General features: G+C 42.2%; 1 protein-coding gene across 1 annotated transcript in view; it reads right to left on the minus strand.

The window, feature by feature from the left end:
* Window positions 1–18,259, minus strand: part of LOC311234582 (S1 RNA-binding domain-containing protein 1-like) — a gene marked incomplete at its 3' end in the record, with an annotated part of 152,320 nt that overhangs the window by 34,813 nt on the left and 99,248 nt on the right. Inside the window, exons 10-12 of the mRNA XM_084321829.1 lie at window positions 15,790–15,893; window positions 7,533–7,640; window positions 4,113–4,270 (exon numbers count right to left, since the gene is read on the minus strand). Coding sequence (XP_084177955.1) covers window positions 4,113–4,270; window positions 7,533–7,640; window positions 15,790–15,893 — 370 coding nt within the window. The remainder of the gene's footprint in view (window positions 1–4,112; window positions 4,271–7,532; window positions 7,641–15,789; window positions 15,894–18,259) is intronic.

Here is an 18,259-nt window from a genome sequence, read left to right on the forward strand (position 1 = left end):
AGAGGGAGAGAGAGAGGGAGAGAGAGATAGATAGCAAGAGAGAGAGAGAGAGAGAGAGAGAGATGAGAGAGAGAGAGGAGAGAGAGAGAGAGAGAGAGAGAGAGAGAGAGAGAGAGAGAGAGAGAGGAACATGAGGATGAGGGAGGATGGAAGAGACAGAGAGAGACAGGAGGGGGGAGACAGAGAGAGAGAGATAGACAGGAGGGGGGGGAGACAGAGAGAGAGAGACAGGAGGGAGGGAGGGGAAAGACAGAGAGAGAGAGAGACAGGAGGGAGGGGAAGAGACAGAGAGAGAGACAGGAGGGAGGGAGGGGAAGAGAGACATGGAGTGAAATGCTGGGCTCGTGGCGTCTTGGCTTCAGGCAGAATCACCAACAGACGAGGTGTAAAGTACCTCGGTGTCGACAGCAGACACTGGTGACACACCTACTGGTGACACACCTACTGGTGACACACCTACTGATGACACACCTACTGGTGACACAACACCTACTGGTGACACACCTACTGGTGACACACCTACTGGTGACACACCTACTGATGACACACCTACTGGTGACACATCCACTCAACTCACAGGCAACACGGCATCAGGGGCTTATTCAGGGCTGCTGCCAGACATCCAACTATACTAGGAACCTAAAGGGACAATAGACTAATTTATGCATACCGCACCTTATGTGAATACTGTATACTTCATCAGATCATATATTTAGCATTTTTTTTTATTATATATTACATTAGATTTATATTATTTGATTATTAGATTATATATTGTAAGAATTTATTGTAGGGCAAATATAACTGAGAGGGCATTAGGGGTGTAACGGTACACAAAAGCCATGGTTCGGTACGTACCTGGGTTTTGAAGTCAAGGTTCGGTACGGGTTTTCGGTACAGTGGGGGAAAGTTTGGCTTTCCATGTTCCATCCAGGGGTGATGTAGTGTCTGTGCAGTAACTAATTGTACTTGTAGGGCTGTCAACGAATATTCTATATTGAAATTAATAATCGACTTGTAAAAGAAAAATAATAATAATAAATTATATTAGATTGTGAAAAAAAACAGCCCCCAGTGGGCGGTCGTTAGAACGTACCGTTCGTTCGGTACACAGCCGTTCGGTACGATACGGTACACACTGAAAAGGTTCGGTACGGATACGTGTACCTTTACACCCCTAGAGGGCATACATACCCTCATCTCGCACCTTGTTGCCCATAATTATGCACATGTCCAGAGTTAATTATATTGATTTGTTATATTGTTTGCACTGCTTTTTTACTACCTGTGCCTCCCCTCCCCCATGCTGCTATGATGCCTGAATGTCCCCATTGGGATCAATAAAGGAATATCGGTAGCACTTTATAATAACACCCTGTTATAATACATTTATAAGGTATTTGTAGATAATGAACTAATCATGAACAAACCATTTATATACATTCATAAATGATTATTAAATCATTTATAACTATATTTGTATAACATTTACAGATTAGTTCTACATTATTTATAACTCATTATCAACATTGTTTGTACTTGATTTGTTCATCATTAAATAATGTTGTTTAATGTGTAGTAACACATTTGTAGATGCTTTGAAAAATGGATATGAAAAAACGACTATAGTGTATCTCCATTTATTTTTCATGTTCAACAAATGATTTGTTAAGACATTCATAAAACATTTATAAATCATTTGCAGATGCTATCGTGGGGGCCAATCTAAAGTGAAGCCTATTCATCATTAACAAGTGTCTAATACAGTTAATTATTTGTTTACTTTTTCATCACATGTTACAAATGTTGTAGGCAGCTTTCGGATACACCCTTCTTTGTGACATAAAACAGTATAGGACTAAAGATAAATGCAATTTTATTAACATATAAAATACATGTACATGACCGTGTAACATAGGGGGGCACTAGGACCCAGGAGTACCCTGGCGGTATTGAAGAGTATCTAGAGAGGAAGTCTCACGCGAGCGAGACTTGACGTCACGTGTGTTGCCGTCTGTTTGAATGGAAGCACAAGTTATCCGTGCTGCGTCTATACTTTCGCTTTTCAGGTATGAGCAGGTTAAACACCTTTTTGTGTTGGTAAATCTATTCCATCATTTCCGACCTACAAACAACTCTTATATGTTGTGTAGACGTTCGTGTAGATGTGGTGGCCGCTAAACTTTACATTTGGTCCTAATGTGTGCTCAGTGTGCTCAGTGATAATGACACGACACAAATAATTATTACTCTTGTGTGTTGTGTCGTCATCATACTGAGCACACATTAGGACCAAATGTAACGTTAGCGGCCACCACATCTACACGAACGTCTACACAACATATAAGAGTTGTTTGTAGGTCGGAAATGATGGAATAGATTTACCAACAAAAAAAGGTGTTTAACCTGCTCATACCTGAAAAGCGAAAGTATAGACGCAGCACGGATAACTTGTGCTTCCATTCAAACAGACGGCAACACACGTGACGTCAAGCCTCGCTCGCGTGAGACTTCCTCTCTAGATACTCTTCAATACCGCCAGGGTACTCCTGGGTCCTAGTGCCCCCCGATGTTACACGGTCATGTACATGTATTTTATATGTTAATAAAATTGCATTTATCTTTAGTCCTATACTGTTTGATGTCACAAAGAAGGGTGTATCCGAAAGCTGCCTACAACATTTGTAACATGTGATGAAAAAGTAAACAAATAATTAACTGTATTAGACACTTGTTAATGATGAATAGGCTTCACTTTAGATTGGCCCCCACGATAGCATCTGCAAATGATTTATAAATGTTTTATGAATGTCTTAACAAATCATTTGTTGAACATGAAAAATAAATGGAGATACACTATAGTCGTTTTTTCATATCCATTTTTCAAAGCATCTACAAATGTGTTACTACACATTAAACAACATTATTTAATGATGAACAAATCAAGTACAAACAATGTTGATAATGAGTTATAAATAATGTAGAACTAATCTGTAAATGTTATACAAATATAGTTATAAATGATTTAATAATCATTTATGAATGTATATAAATGGTTTGTTCATGATTAGTTCATTATCTACAAATACCTTATAAATGTATTATAACAGGGTGTTATTATAAAGTGCTACCGGAATATCTTATTTATCTTATCTTATTCTAAAAGTATCGATGCTAATCAAATGTATTGGGAGTATTGGACAGTTTTTACCGGCTGGGTATCGCAATACGTTTCTAGTATGGGTGTATATCGTGCAACCCTGTTCTGCTCTGGTCCGAGATTTAGAGACAAATTTCAATACCCCTCATGTTTTGTTTTAGTATTATGTCACATTTACATAAACATAAAATGATGTAAAAACATCGTCAATTACGAAAAGGGGAAAAAGCGGTAAAAGCTGTAAACACAGCGGCACGACTCTCCTCGGTGAGAAGGAGCTTGTCACGAACGATAGCGGGAATAAACAACCAGAAAAAAACGAGAGGAGGAAGACAAGAGCACTCTGCCTCCATCCCACATCCTTCTGCTCTGTCCATCCCTCCGCAGGAAGTCCAGCCCCTGCACGCTCCCTGTCACTCAACGAGCAGAGGTGAAATCTGATTGGACAGCTCCGACAGGACGCCATGTGACCCGGCACCACTGGTGCCCGTCAACGCCGAGCTGTGTGTGTGTGTGTGTGTGTGTGTGTGTGTGTGTGTGTGTGTGTGTGTGTGTGTTCGTGTGTGTGTGTGTGTGTGTGTGTGTGTGTGTGTGTGTGAGAGCATGCAGACAGCCAATCAGTGGCCCAGGGGGAGGGACGCACCCTGGCACTGTGTGAAGCCACACCCACTGAGAGACACGCTGTGAACACACACACTGTCCACCCGCCAGGACCATGTCAAATGACATCTTAGCATCCGCAGATTGGGGGTGTTTGGGCATGTCTTGGGCATTCTCTCTCTCTCCAGCTTGTAAGATGTGTGTGTGTGTGTGTGTGTGTGTGTGTGTGTGTGTGTGTGTGTGTGTGTGTGTGTGTGTGTGTGTGTGTGTGTGTGTGTGTGTGTGTGTGTGTGTGTGTGTGTGTGTGTGTGTGTGTGTGTGTGTGTGTGTGTGTGTGTGTGTGTGTCCTCACTGGTGGGGGACAGGATGGCCAGCTTGCAGCCATGTTTGAAGCCGGGGTCCACTGCCATGATGGCACAGCCTCGCACCGGACAGACCAGCAGGCGCTGACGGAGGTTCCTCACAAACATCGTTATGGACTCCTTCTCTGCTGCCGCTGTCAGCTTGGACCTGGGGGGGGGGGAGAGAGAGAGAGAGAGAGAGAGAGAGAGAGAGAGAGAGAGAGAGAGACAATCGGGAGAAAGAATAAAAGTTAAGTTGGTAAAAAGTTAATATAATACAGAGAATTTTGTTGTATATAATATGTCTAAAAAGCAAATATATCTATGTGCCCAGCTCTGAGATCTGGTATTTTACTTTAGTAAAAATGTACTTTAATTTAACTGTTGAAACTGGACAGTATATTAAACTAGAAGAAGAAAAGTGGATTTGTTCTCTCTACTAACCTTTATAGAAATAAAACACATTTAGTTAATGTTTGCATAGGTGCACTGATTGCGGGCAGCGTGCACACACACATACACACACACACACAGCGACAGCGCACACATACACACACACATCGCTATTATCGTTCTTTCCTTAGCGTAGCGCGACCAAGGCTGCTAAAGTGTTATCAAGCATGTAAACTTTATAAACTGAACATGCTGCTTTTATAAAGCCTCAAATGACGGCTTACAATATTTCATAAAAGCAAAGTGTTTCGTTTGTCTAAGATTTAAAAAGGTTTAAACTTTACAGCACTGACAATTCTCTATATAGTATTAAAAAATGTACCTGTGTTTGATAAAACACCCAGTCAGCAGCAGTGTCCCGACTAGGGGTGGAACGGTACACATTCGAACCGTACACCGTTCGATACGACCTCCACGGTTCAGGGCATGTGTGTATTGCTAACCGTGGAGTCACTTCGCTGTGTTGCATTAGTTCCATTAGTGGGGGGGGGTATGACGAGGCTTGACAAGAGGTTCAAAGATAACTTCACATTTATTGGCTGTTGGTTTATATTATATCATCAGGTCTTCTCCTTCCAACGCTGTGTGTTACTGTTGACTATTTACTTCCTTGTGTGACGTCACTTCAAATATGGCTACCAGGACACTCAAATAGCAAAAGCAAGTCGAGTCGATTAGTTACCATGCAGTGAAAAGCGGCAAGAGAATACTTCATAATGTTTCATGCAATTAAAAAGTAAATATATATTTAGTACACATGATTTTTTTATTTTAAATAACAGTGACTTTTCCTTTTTGATAAGAAAGTCTAGTGCTGGTTGAGCATATTCATACTTTATGTTGAAGACCTTTGTCTATAATGTGGCCACAAAAATAGAAAAGGTTTAATTATTTAGTTTTTTTGCACTAAGTTAATACTTTGACAAATGTTGCCTATATTTTTCAGTCAGTTTGGTCTTTGTGTGCCAAACATTATTAAAGGTAAACTTTTTTTTTTACCAAATAAATTAGAAGCATGTTTAAATCAGCAATGCCTCCCCTCTCTCTCCTAGCTCTAACCGTCACTGTCAAAATAATGTGCCTGATGTCAAACTGCCTCATTCTTTCAGTTTTTGCATGACTACGTCCTTGAGAATAAGTTGATTATTATGTAAGGGATAATGTATAGCTACGAGGTCATTGTCGCAAAATAATTGACCGACACGGAGTTTAAAATACCGAGCCGCCTCGGCGAGGTGTTTTAAACGTCAGTGAAGGTCAATTATTTTGCGACAATGATCGAGTATAGCTATACATTATCCCGCTTATTACATGGCTAACTTACTAACAATATACCTAATTAATTTTACATCGACTCGCAACACTGGTTCTGGCTCTGCTCGTCGCTCCGCCCTGTCATCGCCGGCAGCTTCCCCGGCAGCCGGCAGTGTCTGATTGCACTGATGTCAGTGGGCTTGATTGCGAACAGCTGCGCACAGCGGTCATTATTGTTCCACAGAGGTCAGTTATCGGGTAATATCGGACCTCTGACGCACGCTATTGACCAATCACAAGCAAGCATTTCGGCGAATGTGAAAACGCCATGTAGTAAGTAAGGGATAATGTATAGCTACGAGGTCATTGTCGCAAAATAATTGACCGACGCGGAGTTTAGACGTCAGTGAAGGTCAATTATTTTGCGACAATGACCGAGTATAGGCTATACATTATCCCGCTTATTACATGGCTAACTTACTAACAATATACCTAATTCATCGACAAGACGAGATCAAATGCAGACGCAGTTGTTCTGTGGCTCTGTCAGCCCAAATAAAGTGATTATTATTATCGGCAGCCGGCAGGTCTGTGGTCCGATTGCATGACTGAGTGCAGCTGTGCATATGCTGAGCAGCACTGATACAGTGTGTGTAGTGGGCTTGATTGGTCCAGCTGCGCACAGCGGTCATTATTGTTCGGCAGAGGTCCGTTATCGAGTAATATCGGACCTCTGACGAGCGCTATTGACCAATCACAAGCAAGCATTTCGGCGAATGTGAAAACGCCATGTAATAAGTAAGGGAAAACCGTGAAAACAAAACCGTGATACGAACCAAACCGTAGTTTTTGTGAACCGTTCCACCCCTAGTCCCGACCCATATACAAACATGTCTTAATAAAACATGCTTAATTAAGTCGAATTCTGCCTTTCTCTATTAACTACATATACATATTTAAAAATAGTTTGCTTTATAGACGAAGGTTGCAACATAATTATCTCATTGGCTGTGTGTGTGTGTGTGTGTGTGTGTGTGTGTGTGTGTGTGTGTGTGTGTGTGTGTGTGTGTGTGTGTGAGAGCAGCCGCCCAGGCCAATCCAATCCACTGTATTTATAGAGCACATTTAAAAACAACAAAGTTGGGGTGCTCCAGTAGCACACCATGTTACCGCGCTGCGTCGCGGGACTCCGTGCTGCGTCACGGATCTGGTTGACTCCGAGTTCGATTCCCGGACTCGCCGTCATTTGCCGAATGTCTCCCCCTGCTCTCTCTCCCGTTTCACCCTACAACTGTCGGTCATGCTTGACCAGAAAAGCGATAAACGCTAAAAAAGAAAGTAAAAAAAAAAAAAAAAAAAAAATTGACCAAAGTGCTGTACAAGTACCACAACATAAAGAAAAAAATTATATATATATATATATATATATATATATATATATATATTTTTTTTTGTATTATTGTTGAAGCTATTAAAATCGAATCTTGGGTCAAGAAGCTTCGACGGTCAAAAAAAGCTTAGAAGGTCAGCCCTAGTGTTGTCATGAGTTTATTAGTCTTGGAAAATTCCACATCACCGTGGCAACCCTACTTGGCGGTATAACAGTATTTGAGGGTAATTTGTTTTCCAGAACAAATGTGTATATATGATGAGCGACGATATAGTGAAAATCCATGACGGTAAGCTAGGAGGGAATCAAAACAGCTCCACACATATACACACACCTGTAGGTCCTAATGAGGAGAGGTAGTATGAGACGCTTATAGGAGTCCTCAACTGCATCCCTTATGATCTTATGTAGCTCTTCTCTGGCAAAGGTCTTAGGTCTCCACCTGAGAGATGAGGAGAGGAGAGGAGAGGAGAGGAGAGGAGAGGAGAGGAGAGGAGAGGAGAGGAGAGGAGAGGAGAGGAGAGGAGAGGAGGAGAGGAAGAACAATTTCAGCAAAAACAAAGCCTGTGTTTGAACTAGGGTGCAATCGATATATCCCATTGCCGATATGGGTTCAATATGGCTTATCAATATTTTGGCCACATTCATGATAATATAGGCTCTAGGCCACACCTCCAAAACATATGAGCAATTGATCCAATTTATGAATGTGCTGTGTGCTTGTAGCACGACAGTGTCCTGAGTGCGCTTGATGATCAATGGAGTGCTTGATGATGGGGATTAGGTTGTCAGAGGCAATTATCAGGGTTTCCGTTTTTTCAGCATTCAGCTGAAGAAAGTTGTTAGTCATCAATTATTTTATGGCCCCCAGGCAATCATGTAAAATAGAGCGTTTGTTACACTCTTCAGGTTTAAAAGAGTAATACAGTTGAATATCATCAGCATAAAAAGATGACGGCTGATAACCTGACCAAGAGGTAGCATACCGTATATAATAAGAACAACATTGGTTCGAGAACAGAGCCCTGAGGGACGCCGCATGACAGAGGGGCAGTGTGTGACATGTACTGGCCCACAGAAACAGAGAAACTGCGATCAGCCAAATACGATGTGAGCCAATCTAGTGCAGATCCAGTAAATACCCACATTCTTAAGCCTGCCCAAAAGCATGCGATGATCAACTGTATCAAACGCTGCGGAAAGGTCCAACAACACCAGCAAAGAGCATTTCCCGTGATCTGCAGCCATCCCACTGTCCTGAGTGCACTTGATGTAACACGACAGTGTCCTGAGTGCGCTTGATGTAACACGACAGTGTCCTGAGTGCACTTGATGTAACACAACACTGTCCTGAGTGCGCTTGATGTAACACGACAGTGTCCTGAGTGCACTTGATGTAACACGACAGTGTCCTGAGTGCGCTTGATGTAACACGACAGTGTCCTGAGTGCGCTTGATGTAACACGACAGTGTCCTGAGTGCGCTTGATGTAACACAACACTGTCATGAGTGCGCTTGATGTAACACGACAGTGTCCTGAGTGCGCTTGATGTAACACAACACTGTCCTGATTGCGCTTGATGTAACACGACACTGTCCTGAGTGCGCTTGATGTAACATGACAGTGTCCTGAGTGCGCTTGATGTAACACGACACTGTCCTGATTGCGCTTGATGTAACACGACACTGTCCTGATTGCGCTTGATGTAACACAACACTGTCCTGAGTGCGTTTGATGTAACATGACACTGTCCTGATTGCGCTTGATGTAACATGACACTGTCCTGATTGCGCTTGATGTAACATGACAGTGTCCTGAATTGACCCCTATAAGCGTCTCATACTACCTCTCCTCATTAGGACCTACAGGAATTGTGTAAAATTGCCCATATAGTGAAAAATAAAGCAAAATATGGGACCTTTAACACTTTCAGCGCCAGCCATTATCTCCATCCTTGTAGTCAATGGGCCACACTTTAAAAGATAGACATTTTCACTGTGCGTCACGATGTTTGCAGAGCTATATCTATATTCTATATTATAGCTATGGAGACAATACTATGGCTCATTTGACAGTCACTATCTCTCGTCCAACATGTAAAAAAAGTAAATTTTTTCATGTATACGTTCGCGTGTTATCCCATGGTGAATATTGTATAGTTTCAGAGTGATCCGGGCAAATTCCTGGAAGCTGCGTTATGGAGCGCTATGTGAATTTAGCTAAAGACGTTCGCGTTGCTCGCCTGGACACGTTACTAGGGGTGGGACGATACATCGATCCAGATCTATATATCGATCTATTATCAATAATCAAATAGGATCGATGAAACGTAAAAAGATCGATTCATATTGCGATACTCTTATTTTGAAAATCCAGCGAGTCATATCCGCCCAGTAGTTGAAACGCTGTGTAGACATTACAGCAGAGCAGCGCTACAGAGCGCCTATTTTGCAACCCGATATAAGTCTGTGCAGTTTTTTCCCCGCAACGGTCAAATGCATCTAACATGTTTCAAGTTTCAAGTTTCTTTAATAGTTGTCATACAGAAGTACAGAATACTTTTATACAAAATGCTTCTTACTGTTACGCTCCAGAGACTGTGCAAGACAAGATAAGTATGAAATAAAATAACATAGTATAGCATGTAAATTAGAAGTAAAAAAAATGAGGTCACAGTGTTCAGTATAGACATATGTACAATGTTCGATGCAGAATAGACGTAACTGAGTTACCATATAATATACAATATACTATGCAGTGTACTAATATACAATACTATATAGTGCAAGGCAGAAATGGGATGAGGTGCAATTTAGGTACAATTTACAGTAGGTGTACGAGTTGTAGTGCAAATCCTTTATCAATAAATATAAAGTGTGTTTGTGTGATCTAAAGTGTGGAGAGTGGGTGCTGCAGTGTGTTGTTTGTTTAAGTGAGTGTGTGGGTGTGTGTGCTGTGTGCATTTGATGGTTGTTGCATAGTGTTTATTGTTCGTTTAGCAGCCTGATGGCCTGGGGATAGAAGCTTCTTCTGAGTCTTTCTGTGCTCGCCTTAAGACTCCGGTATCGCTTGCCTGACCGCAGCAGTTCAAAGAGGCAGTTGTTCGGGTGGCTGGAGTCCTTGATGATTCTCTTAGCCTTCCCCCTGCACCGCTTGTTGTAAATGTTCTGGAGGGTGGGAAGCCCCCCTCCAATTGTGCGTTCGGCTGAACGTGTCACTCTTTGTAGTCTGCTACGGTCTTGTGCAGTGCTATTCCCAAACCAGGAGGTGATGTTGCCAGTCAGGATGCTCTCTATTGTACATGAGTAGAAGTTCCTAAGGATCTTCTGACTGACTTGGAACTTCCTTAGGCGCCTGAGGAAGTAGAGGCGTTGTCGTGCCTTCTTCACAACACTGTCAATGTGTGTGGTCCATGTCAAGTCCTCGGATATGTGGGCTCCGAGGTACTTGAAACTGTTCACTCTCTCAACCGGTGCCCCGTCGATGCTGAGGGGGCTGTAGTCCTTGACCCCCGACCTCCTGAAGTCCACAATCATCTCTTTTGTTTTGCTGACGTTCAGGGAGAGGCAGTTCTCCTGACACCACTGTGACAGATTCTCTACCTCTTCCAGGTAGGCCCTCTCGTCGTTGGCAGAGATCAGGCCCACCACTACTGTGTCATCAGCAAATTTGATGATTGTGTTGTTGTTCCGCTGTGCCACGCAGTCATGTGTGTACAGGGAGTAGAGGAGGGGGCTCAGAACACAGCCCTGGGGGGCCCCTATGTTAAGCGTGATGGATGAGGAGGTGCAGTTGCCTGCTCTTACCACCTGGGGTCTGCCCGTCAGGAAGTCCAAGACCCACTGGCAGAGGTCATAGTTCAAGCCCAGGTCCCTGAGCTTGGCTATGAGTTTGGAGGGGACTATGGTATTGAATGCTGAGCTGTAGTCGATGAACAGCATTCTCACATAGTTCCCCTGCCTCTTGTCCAGGTGTGATGCTGCTGTGTGCAGCACATGGGCTATGGCGTCCTCCGTGGACCTGTTGGGGCGATATGCAAATTGCAGGGGGTCCAGGTTGATGGGGAGGGAGGAACAGATGTAGCCCTTCACTAGCTTCTCAAAGCACTTCATGGCTATGGAGGTGAGGGCTACAGGGCGGTAGTTGTTGAGGCAAGCGGGCGTAGATTTTTGCTTTGCATCGTCGCCATTCCTTTATGCCCATGTCGCGTGGGCAGACCTAAATATTAATGTTACGTTAGCTGCTTAAGCTAACTAAGCTAAGCAGCTAACGGTGAGAGAACAGGAGAGGGGAAGGAGGAGGAGGGGGCGGGGGCATTCTGTGTGTGGGGACTGGGGACTGGGGGAGGGGCATTCTGTGTGTGTGTGCGTTTGAAAAGACCAGATGAAGGGGAGCTCCAGTAGCTCACCGCGTACCTCGGACGCTATTTCGGCGTCGGGGACAACCGTGCGCGTCACGGATCTGGGGTACACGAGTTCGACTCCCGGACTCGCCGTATTCTCTCAGAGTGTCTTTCCCCCGATCTATACCCCATTCAACCTGTTTCTGTCGGTCATGCTTGACCAGAAAAAGCGATAAACGCTAAAAGAACCAGCTGACTGGTCAAAGTTTAAAAAAAAGAAAAGACCAGATGATGTCAGGAGTATATTATATTGATAGTATTTACTGAGGATGGACAGATAATGTTGATATTTAAACATGAATACATAGAGAGGGAGAGGGAGGGGTTTACTTAAAGTTTAAAGCTCAATATGTGACATGAAATGGCACAAAATAAGTGTGTTGAACACGTTCCAAAGTGCTCGGATGAAGCGATTCACTTGTCACGAGTCCAAATTCTTCGCCCGGACTATATATAATATAACACACAGTGTGAAATAAGGTTTCAACGGGTGGGCGATACTGCCACATAGCAGGATTCGGCCGGCATTGCACTCTCTGCGTCTCAGAATGAGTCCCAATGATACACAGAGGTCCGTGAGACTGTATAGAATAAAAAAAATCGAATTAAAGAAAAAACGATGAAAACGATCGAAAACCCGACTATACTCGGGTTCTGGCGCTCAACGGTTGCCGAGATAACCCGACTATAGTCGTGGTTGGCCGTGAATGAGTTAAGGCCCTACACACAACATGTCAGTGGTTTCATAGACCATCTGAGACTTTCATATAGTGTGTGTGTGTGTGTGTGTGTGTGTGTGTGTGTGTGTGTGTGTGTGTGTGTGTGTGTGTGTGTGTGTGTGTGTGTGTGTGTGTGTGTGTGTGTGTGTGTGTGTGTGTGTGTAAGAGCTGCTCTATTATGGATCATAATCACAATTATTTTGGTCAATATTGAGATCACAATTATTTAACACAATTACTCATTGACTTTGGAAACACAATGCATTTATTGAATACAAAAATATATGTATTAACACATTCCCGGCCAACCATTAGATGGGCCCCACTCTAGGAAGGCCACCTTTCCATTACAAATGTTCACTGTGCATCACGTTGTTTGTAGAGCTAAATCTATATTTTATATTATAGCTATGGATCCAATGTCATTGTCAGTTGACAGTATGAACCTTCCATTCAATATGCCATAAAGAAATATTTTTTTCATCAATACGTTCCCGTTTTATACCGTGGTGAATATGAGTGTTATATCGGAATGATCTGGGATAATTCCTGCAAAGCTATTTATAAGGCGTTAAGCTAATAACGTTAAATCGATTGGCGTTTTGTCCCTACATAAGCTAGAGTTAAAAATCCAAATGCATATGATCGGTATTATGTTCCATCATGAATGCATGAAAGGGGGGTGGGGGTGGGGGGGTCGTTTCTGATTATTGATTACCAATAACAGCATTCGTTATTACCACAACATAGGCTGAGCAGGGGGCTGGCTATGAAATCATTGCACGATCAAGCTGAAATTGACGTCAATTTGCTCTTACCTGTGGCCGGTTGGATTCCAAAAATACTTTTCCAGTTATTTGATCGCCATCTGGTAGATATACGTGATTGGCCGGGAATGTGTTAATAAAAAGATATCTATTATTGTTATCTCAATTGTCTTGTTTTTATAATCGTTGGAAGACCAAATGGTAATTGAAAATAAAATGTGATTAATCCTGGTGTTCTTGTACTTCTATCCTTGTGAGGACCAAGACAGTGAGGCCAAGGGGCTAAGGAGTCAATATAGTCAAGCCTCATACGTAAGTGTCATACAAGCCTGTGTGCATGTGCATGTTTGTGTGCGTGTGATGGGTGTGTGTGAGTGTGTGTGTGTGTGTGTGTGTGTGTGTGTGTGTGTGTGTGTGTGTGTGTGTGTGTGTGTGTGTGTGTGTGTAAGAGCTGCTCTATTATGGATCATAATCACGATTATTTTGGTCAATATTGAGATCACAATTATTTAACACAATTACTCATTGACTTTGGAAACACAATGCATTTATTGAATACAAAAATATATGTATTAACACATTCCCGGCCAACCATTAGATGGGCCCCACTCTAGGAAGGCCACCTTTCCATTACAAATGTTCACTGTGCATCACGTTGTTTGTAGAGCTAAATCTATATTTTATATTATAGCTATGGATCCAATGTCATTGTCAGTTGACAGTATGAACCTTCCATTCAATATGCCATAAAGAAATTTTTTTTTCATCAATACGTTCCCGTTTTATACCGTGGTGAATATGAGTGTTATATCGGAATGATCTGGGATAATTCCTGCAAAGCTATTTATAAGGCGTTAAGCTAATAACGTTAAATCGATTGGCGTTTTGTCCCTACATAAGCTAGAGTTAAAAATCCAAATGCATATGATCGGTATTATGTTCCATCATGAATGCATGAAAGGGGGGTGGGGGTGGGGGGGTCGTTTCTGATTATTGATTACCAATAACAGCATTCGTTATTACCACAACATAGGCTGAGCAGGGGGCTGGCTATGAAATCATTGCACGATCAAGCTGAAATTGACGTCAATTTGCTCTTACCTGTGGCCGGTTGGATTCCAAAAATACTTTTCCAGTTATTTGATCGCCATCTGGTAGATATACGTGATTGGCCGGGAATGTGTTAATAAAAAGATATCTATTATTGTTATCTCAATTGTCTTGTTTTTATAATCGTTGGAAGACCAAATGGTAATTGAAAATAAAATGTGATTAATCCTGGTGTTCTTGTACTTCTATCCTTGTGAGGACCAAGACAGTGAGGCCAAGGGGCTAAGGAGTCAATATAGTCAAGCCTCATACGTAAGTGTCATACAAGCCTGTGTGCATGTGCATGTTTGTGTGCGTGTGATGGGTGTGTGTGAGTGTGTGTGTGTGTGTGTGTGTGTGTGTGTGTGTGTGTGTGTGTGTGTGTGTGTGTGTGTGTGTAAGAGCTGCTCTATTATGGATCATAATCACGATTATTTTGGTCAATATTGAGATCACAATTATTTAACACAATTACTCATTGACTTTGGAAACACAATGCATTTATTGAATACAAAAATATATGTATTAACACATTCCCGGCCAACCATTAGATGGGCCCCACTCTAGGAAGGCCACCTTTCCATTACAAATGTTCACTGTGCATCACGTTGTTTGTAGAGCTAAATCTATATTTTATATTATAGCTATGGATCCAATGTCATTGTCAGTTGACAGTATGAACCTTCCATTCAATATGCCATAAAGAAATATTTTTTTCATCAATACGTTCCCGTTTTATACCGTGGTGAATATGAGTGTTATATCGGAATGATCTGGGATAATTCCTGCAAAGCTATTTATAAGGCGTTAAGCTAATAACGTTAAATCGATTGGCGTTTCGTCCCTACATAAGCTAGAGTTAAAAATCCAAATGCATATGATCGGTATTATGTTCCATCATGAATGCATGAAAGGGGGGTGGGGGTGGGGGGGTCGTTTCTGATTATTGATTACCAATAACAGCATTCGTTATTACCACAACATAGGCTGAGCAGGGGGCTGGCTATGAAATCATTGCACGATCAAGCTGAAATTGACGTCAATTTGCTCTTACCTGTGGCCGGTTGGATTCCAAAAATACTTTTCCAGTTATTTGATCGCCATCTGGTAGATATATGTGATTGGCCGGGAATGTGTTAATAAAAAGATATCTATTATTGTTATCTCAATTGTCTTGTTTTTATAATCGTTGGAAGACCAAATGGTAATTGAAAATAAAATGTGATTAATCCTGGTGTTCTTGTACTTCTATCCTTGTGAGGACCAAGACAGTGAGGCCAAGGGGCTAAGGAGTCAATATAGTCAAGCCTCATACGTAAGTGTCATACAAGCCTGTGTGCATGTGCATGTTTGTGTGCGTGTGATGGGTGTGTGTGAGTGTGTGTGTGTGTGTGTGTGTGCGTGCGTGCGTGCGTGCGTGCGTGCGTGCGTGTGTGTTTAAGGGGGGTTACTGTGTGGGCGAGTGCGATGTCTTGATTCCCTGTGTTGATGTGTGTGTCGTGTCTTTACTGGTTATCATTGTGTTGCCATAACCATGGGGAAACATCTGTGTGCGTGTGTGCGTGTGCGTGTGTGTGTGTGTGTGTGTGGTTGTGTGTGTGTGTGTGTCTGACCTGGTGTTGATGCACCATCCACTGAAGTCGGTCTTCACTCTGTCTGGAACGTTCACCTTCACTGTCAGGATCTTCAGACTCTCCCCTCGGTTAATGGCAAGGGTCTGAAAACACACGCGCGCACACACACACACACACACACACACACACACACACACACACACACACACGTTTCCCCATGGTTATGGCAACACAATGATAACCAGTAAAGACAGGACACACACATCAACACAGGGAATCAAGACATCGCACTCGCCCACACAGTAACCCCCCTTAAACACACACACACACACACACACACACACACACACACACACACACACACACACACACACACACACACACACACACACACACACACACACACACACACACACACACACACACACACACACACACACACACACACACACACACACACACACACACACAGTATATGTACATATTCAAATGAGATGTTTGATTGACACAGAGGATCCTGTTCAACATTAATCTTATAAGAGAAAAACATGAGCCTTTATCTCTATTCAGTGTGTTAACGTTAGTGTATCAGTGTGTTAACATTAGTGTACCATAGGGGTAACGGTACACGTATCCGTACTGAACCGGTTCAGTATGCGCTGTGTACCGAACGAATGCAACGGTACGTTACCCACCAACGGAACGTGCGTGCAGAACTTTTTTTTGCATGCAGAATTTCATTCAAAACTCCAAGTTCACAGGGCGCCCTCGTGGCGCATACAGGGGCGGACCTAGCACATTTGGCGCCCTAGGCGAGATTCACCACTGGTATTTTTAGTTAGTATTTAGTATTTAGTTAGTATTTTTTTTTTTATATATGGCTTTTGCCTCTTCATAGTTCTCTAACGTTAGTCTTTCTTTCCTCAACGCTAAATTCTATAAACACTTGACCGATCCCATCAATGCACAGCGCTCTAGCATGTTCTGACTGTGAACACCTAAAGCTGAGGCTCAGACCGACCGACCGTTTTAGATTTTTGACTCATTTTCCCTTATGTTAGAATTTTTTTTATGTAAAAATAATGGTTGCAGATATAGAGGGGGGCGCCAAAACTGCACACAAAAAAAAAAAAAATTAAAAAAAAATTAAAAAAAATTAAAAAAAATTAAAAAAAAAAATTTTAAATGTTTTTTTTTTTTTTGGTGCCCCCCTCTGGGTGGCGCTCTAGGCGACCGCCTATATCGCCTGTAGGAAGGTCCGCCCCTGGGCGCATACCATAGTGCTTCGCACACCTACACGGCCGTCCCGGGTTCGACTCCCGCTCCCGGGGGATAATTTGTTGCATTTTTTCCTCACCTCTTCTCCTGTTCACCCTCTCCTCCTCTGTCGGTCATGTCAGACCATGAAAAATGAAGCTGTAAAAATGCTAAAAATTTATCTTAAAAAAAAATAAACTCCAAGTTCACCCCTTCCGAAAATATAATTTGCGCAATGGGCCGGATGTTCGTTGAGCCCACGCACAACACTGAGATATTACCTGTCATTTAACATAGCCTCATAGTGTGGCGAGCGCACACACACACACTCTCTCAGTGTGTGAGGAGGATTGGTGCTAGATTGAGAAGGGGCTGTCTCTCGGAGATCAAATTAATGATAGTTTGCGGCATATAGAACGGACATTCATACACAGCAACGCTCCTCCAAACAAGGTGTGATAAACATGAATTGATATCTTTTCATTGGCATGAAACAGGAAATAGTATTACTTTTACCATTAGGGACCTGCATGACACTTCTTTCTCTATTCAATAGCGTTTACCCTGAGGGATGATTTACAATAAAGTGTTAAGAAAGAAAAGTAGGCTACTTACATTCTTGAGTCTAGAACTCCCAAAATAGCGTTAGCATAAAAGAAGGTAGTCCAGCTGTAGTTTACACAGCTTGGATAAAACTGTCTCGAGGTTCCACAAGTTAATCAAAATCAGAAGTATTTCCAACCGGGGCTCGAGTGCAAATCACTGTCTTTGCACGTTATTCAGTTCAATGACGTTGCGTGTCTCCTATCCGTCCTAATATATATATATATATATATATATATATATATATATATATATATATATATATATATATATATATATATATATATATATATATTTTTAACAAGTCGATTATTAATTTGAATATAGAATATTCATTGACAGCCCTACAGTTACTGCATCACCCCTGAGTGGAACATGGAAAGCCAAATAAATAAACTTAAACTCCCCCCCCCCGCTGTACCGAAAGCCCGTACCGAACCGTGACCGTTACACCTCTAGTGTACCAGCATGTTAACATTAGTGTACCAGCGTCCAACGGGTCTCAAATTGAAAAGCTGAGTGTGAACCTCTTGATAATTATTCATACACATTTGTGAAAAAATAACACACACACACACAAAGGTCTAAAAGTTTCATATTAAGAATCCGATACTGTTGTTAATAGTACTGATAACTGTATGGATACAAC

Source organism: Notolepis coatsorum (assembly GCF_963971535.1).
Source record: "Notolepis coatsorum genome assembly, chromosome: 9".
In the NCBI taxonomy this organism is placed as follows: Eukaryota; Metazoa; Chordata; class Actinopteri; order Aulopiformes; family Paralepididae; genus Notolepis; species Notolepis coatsorum.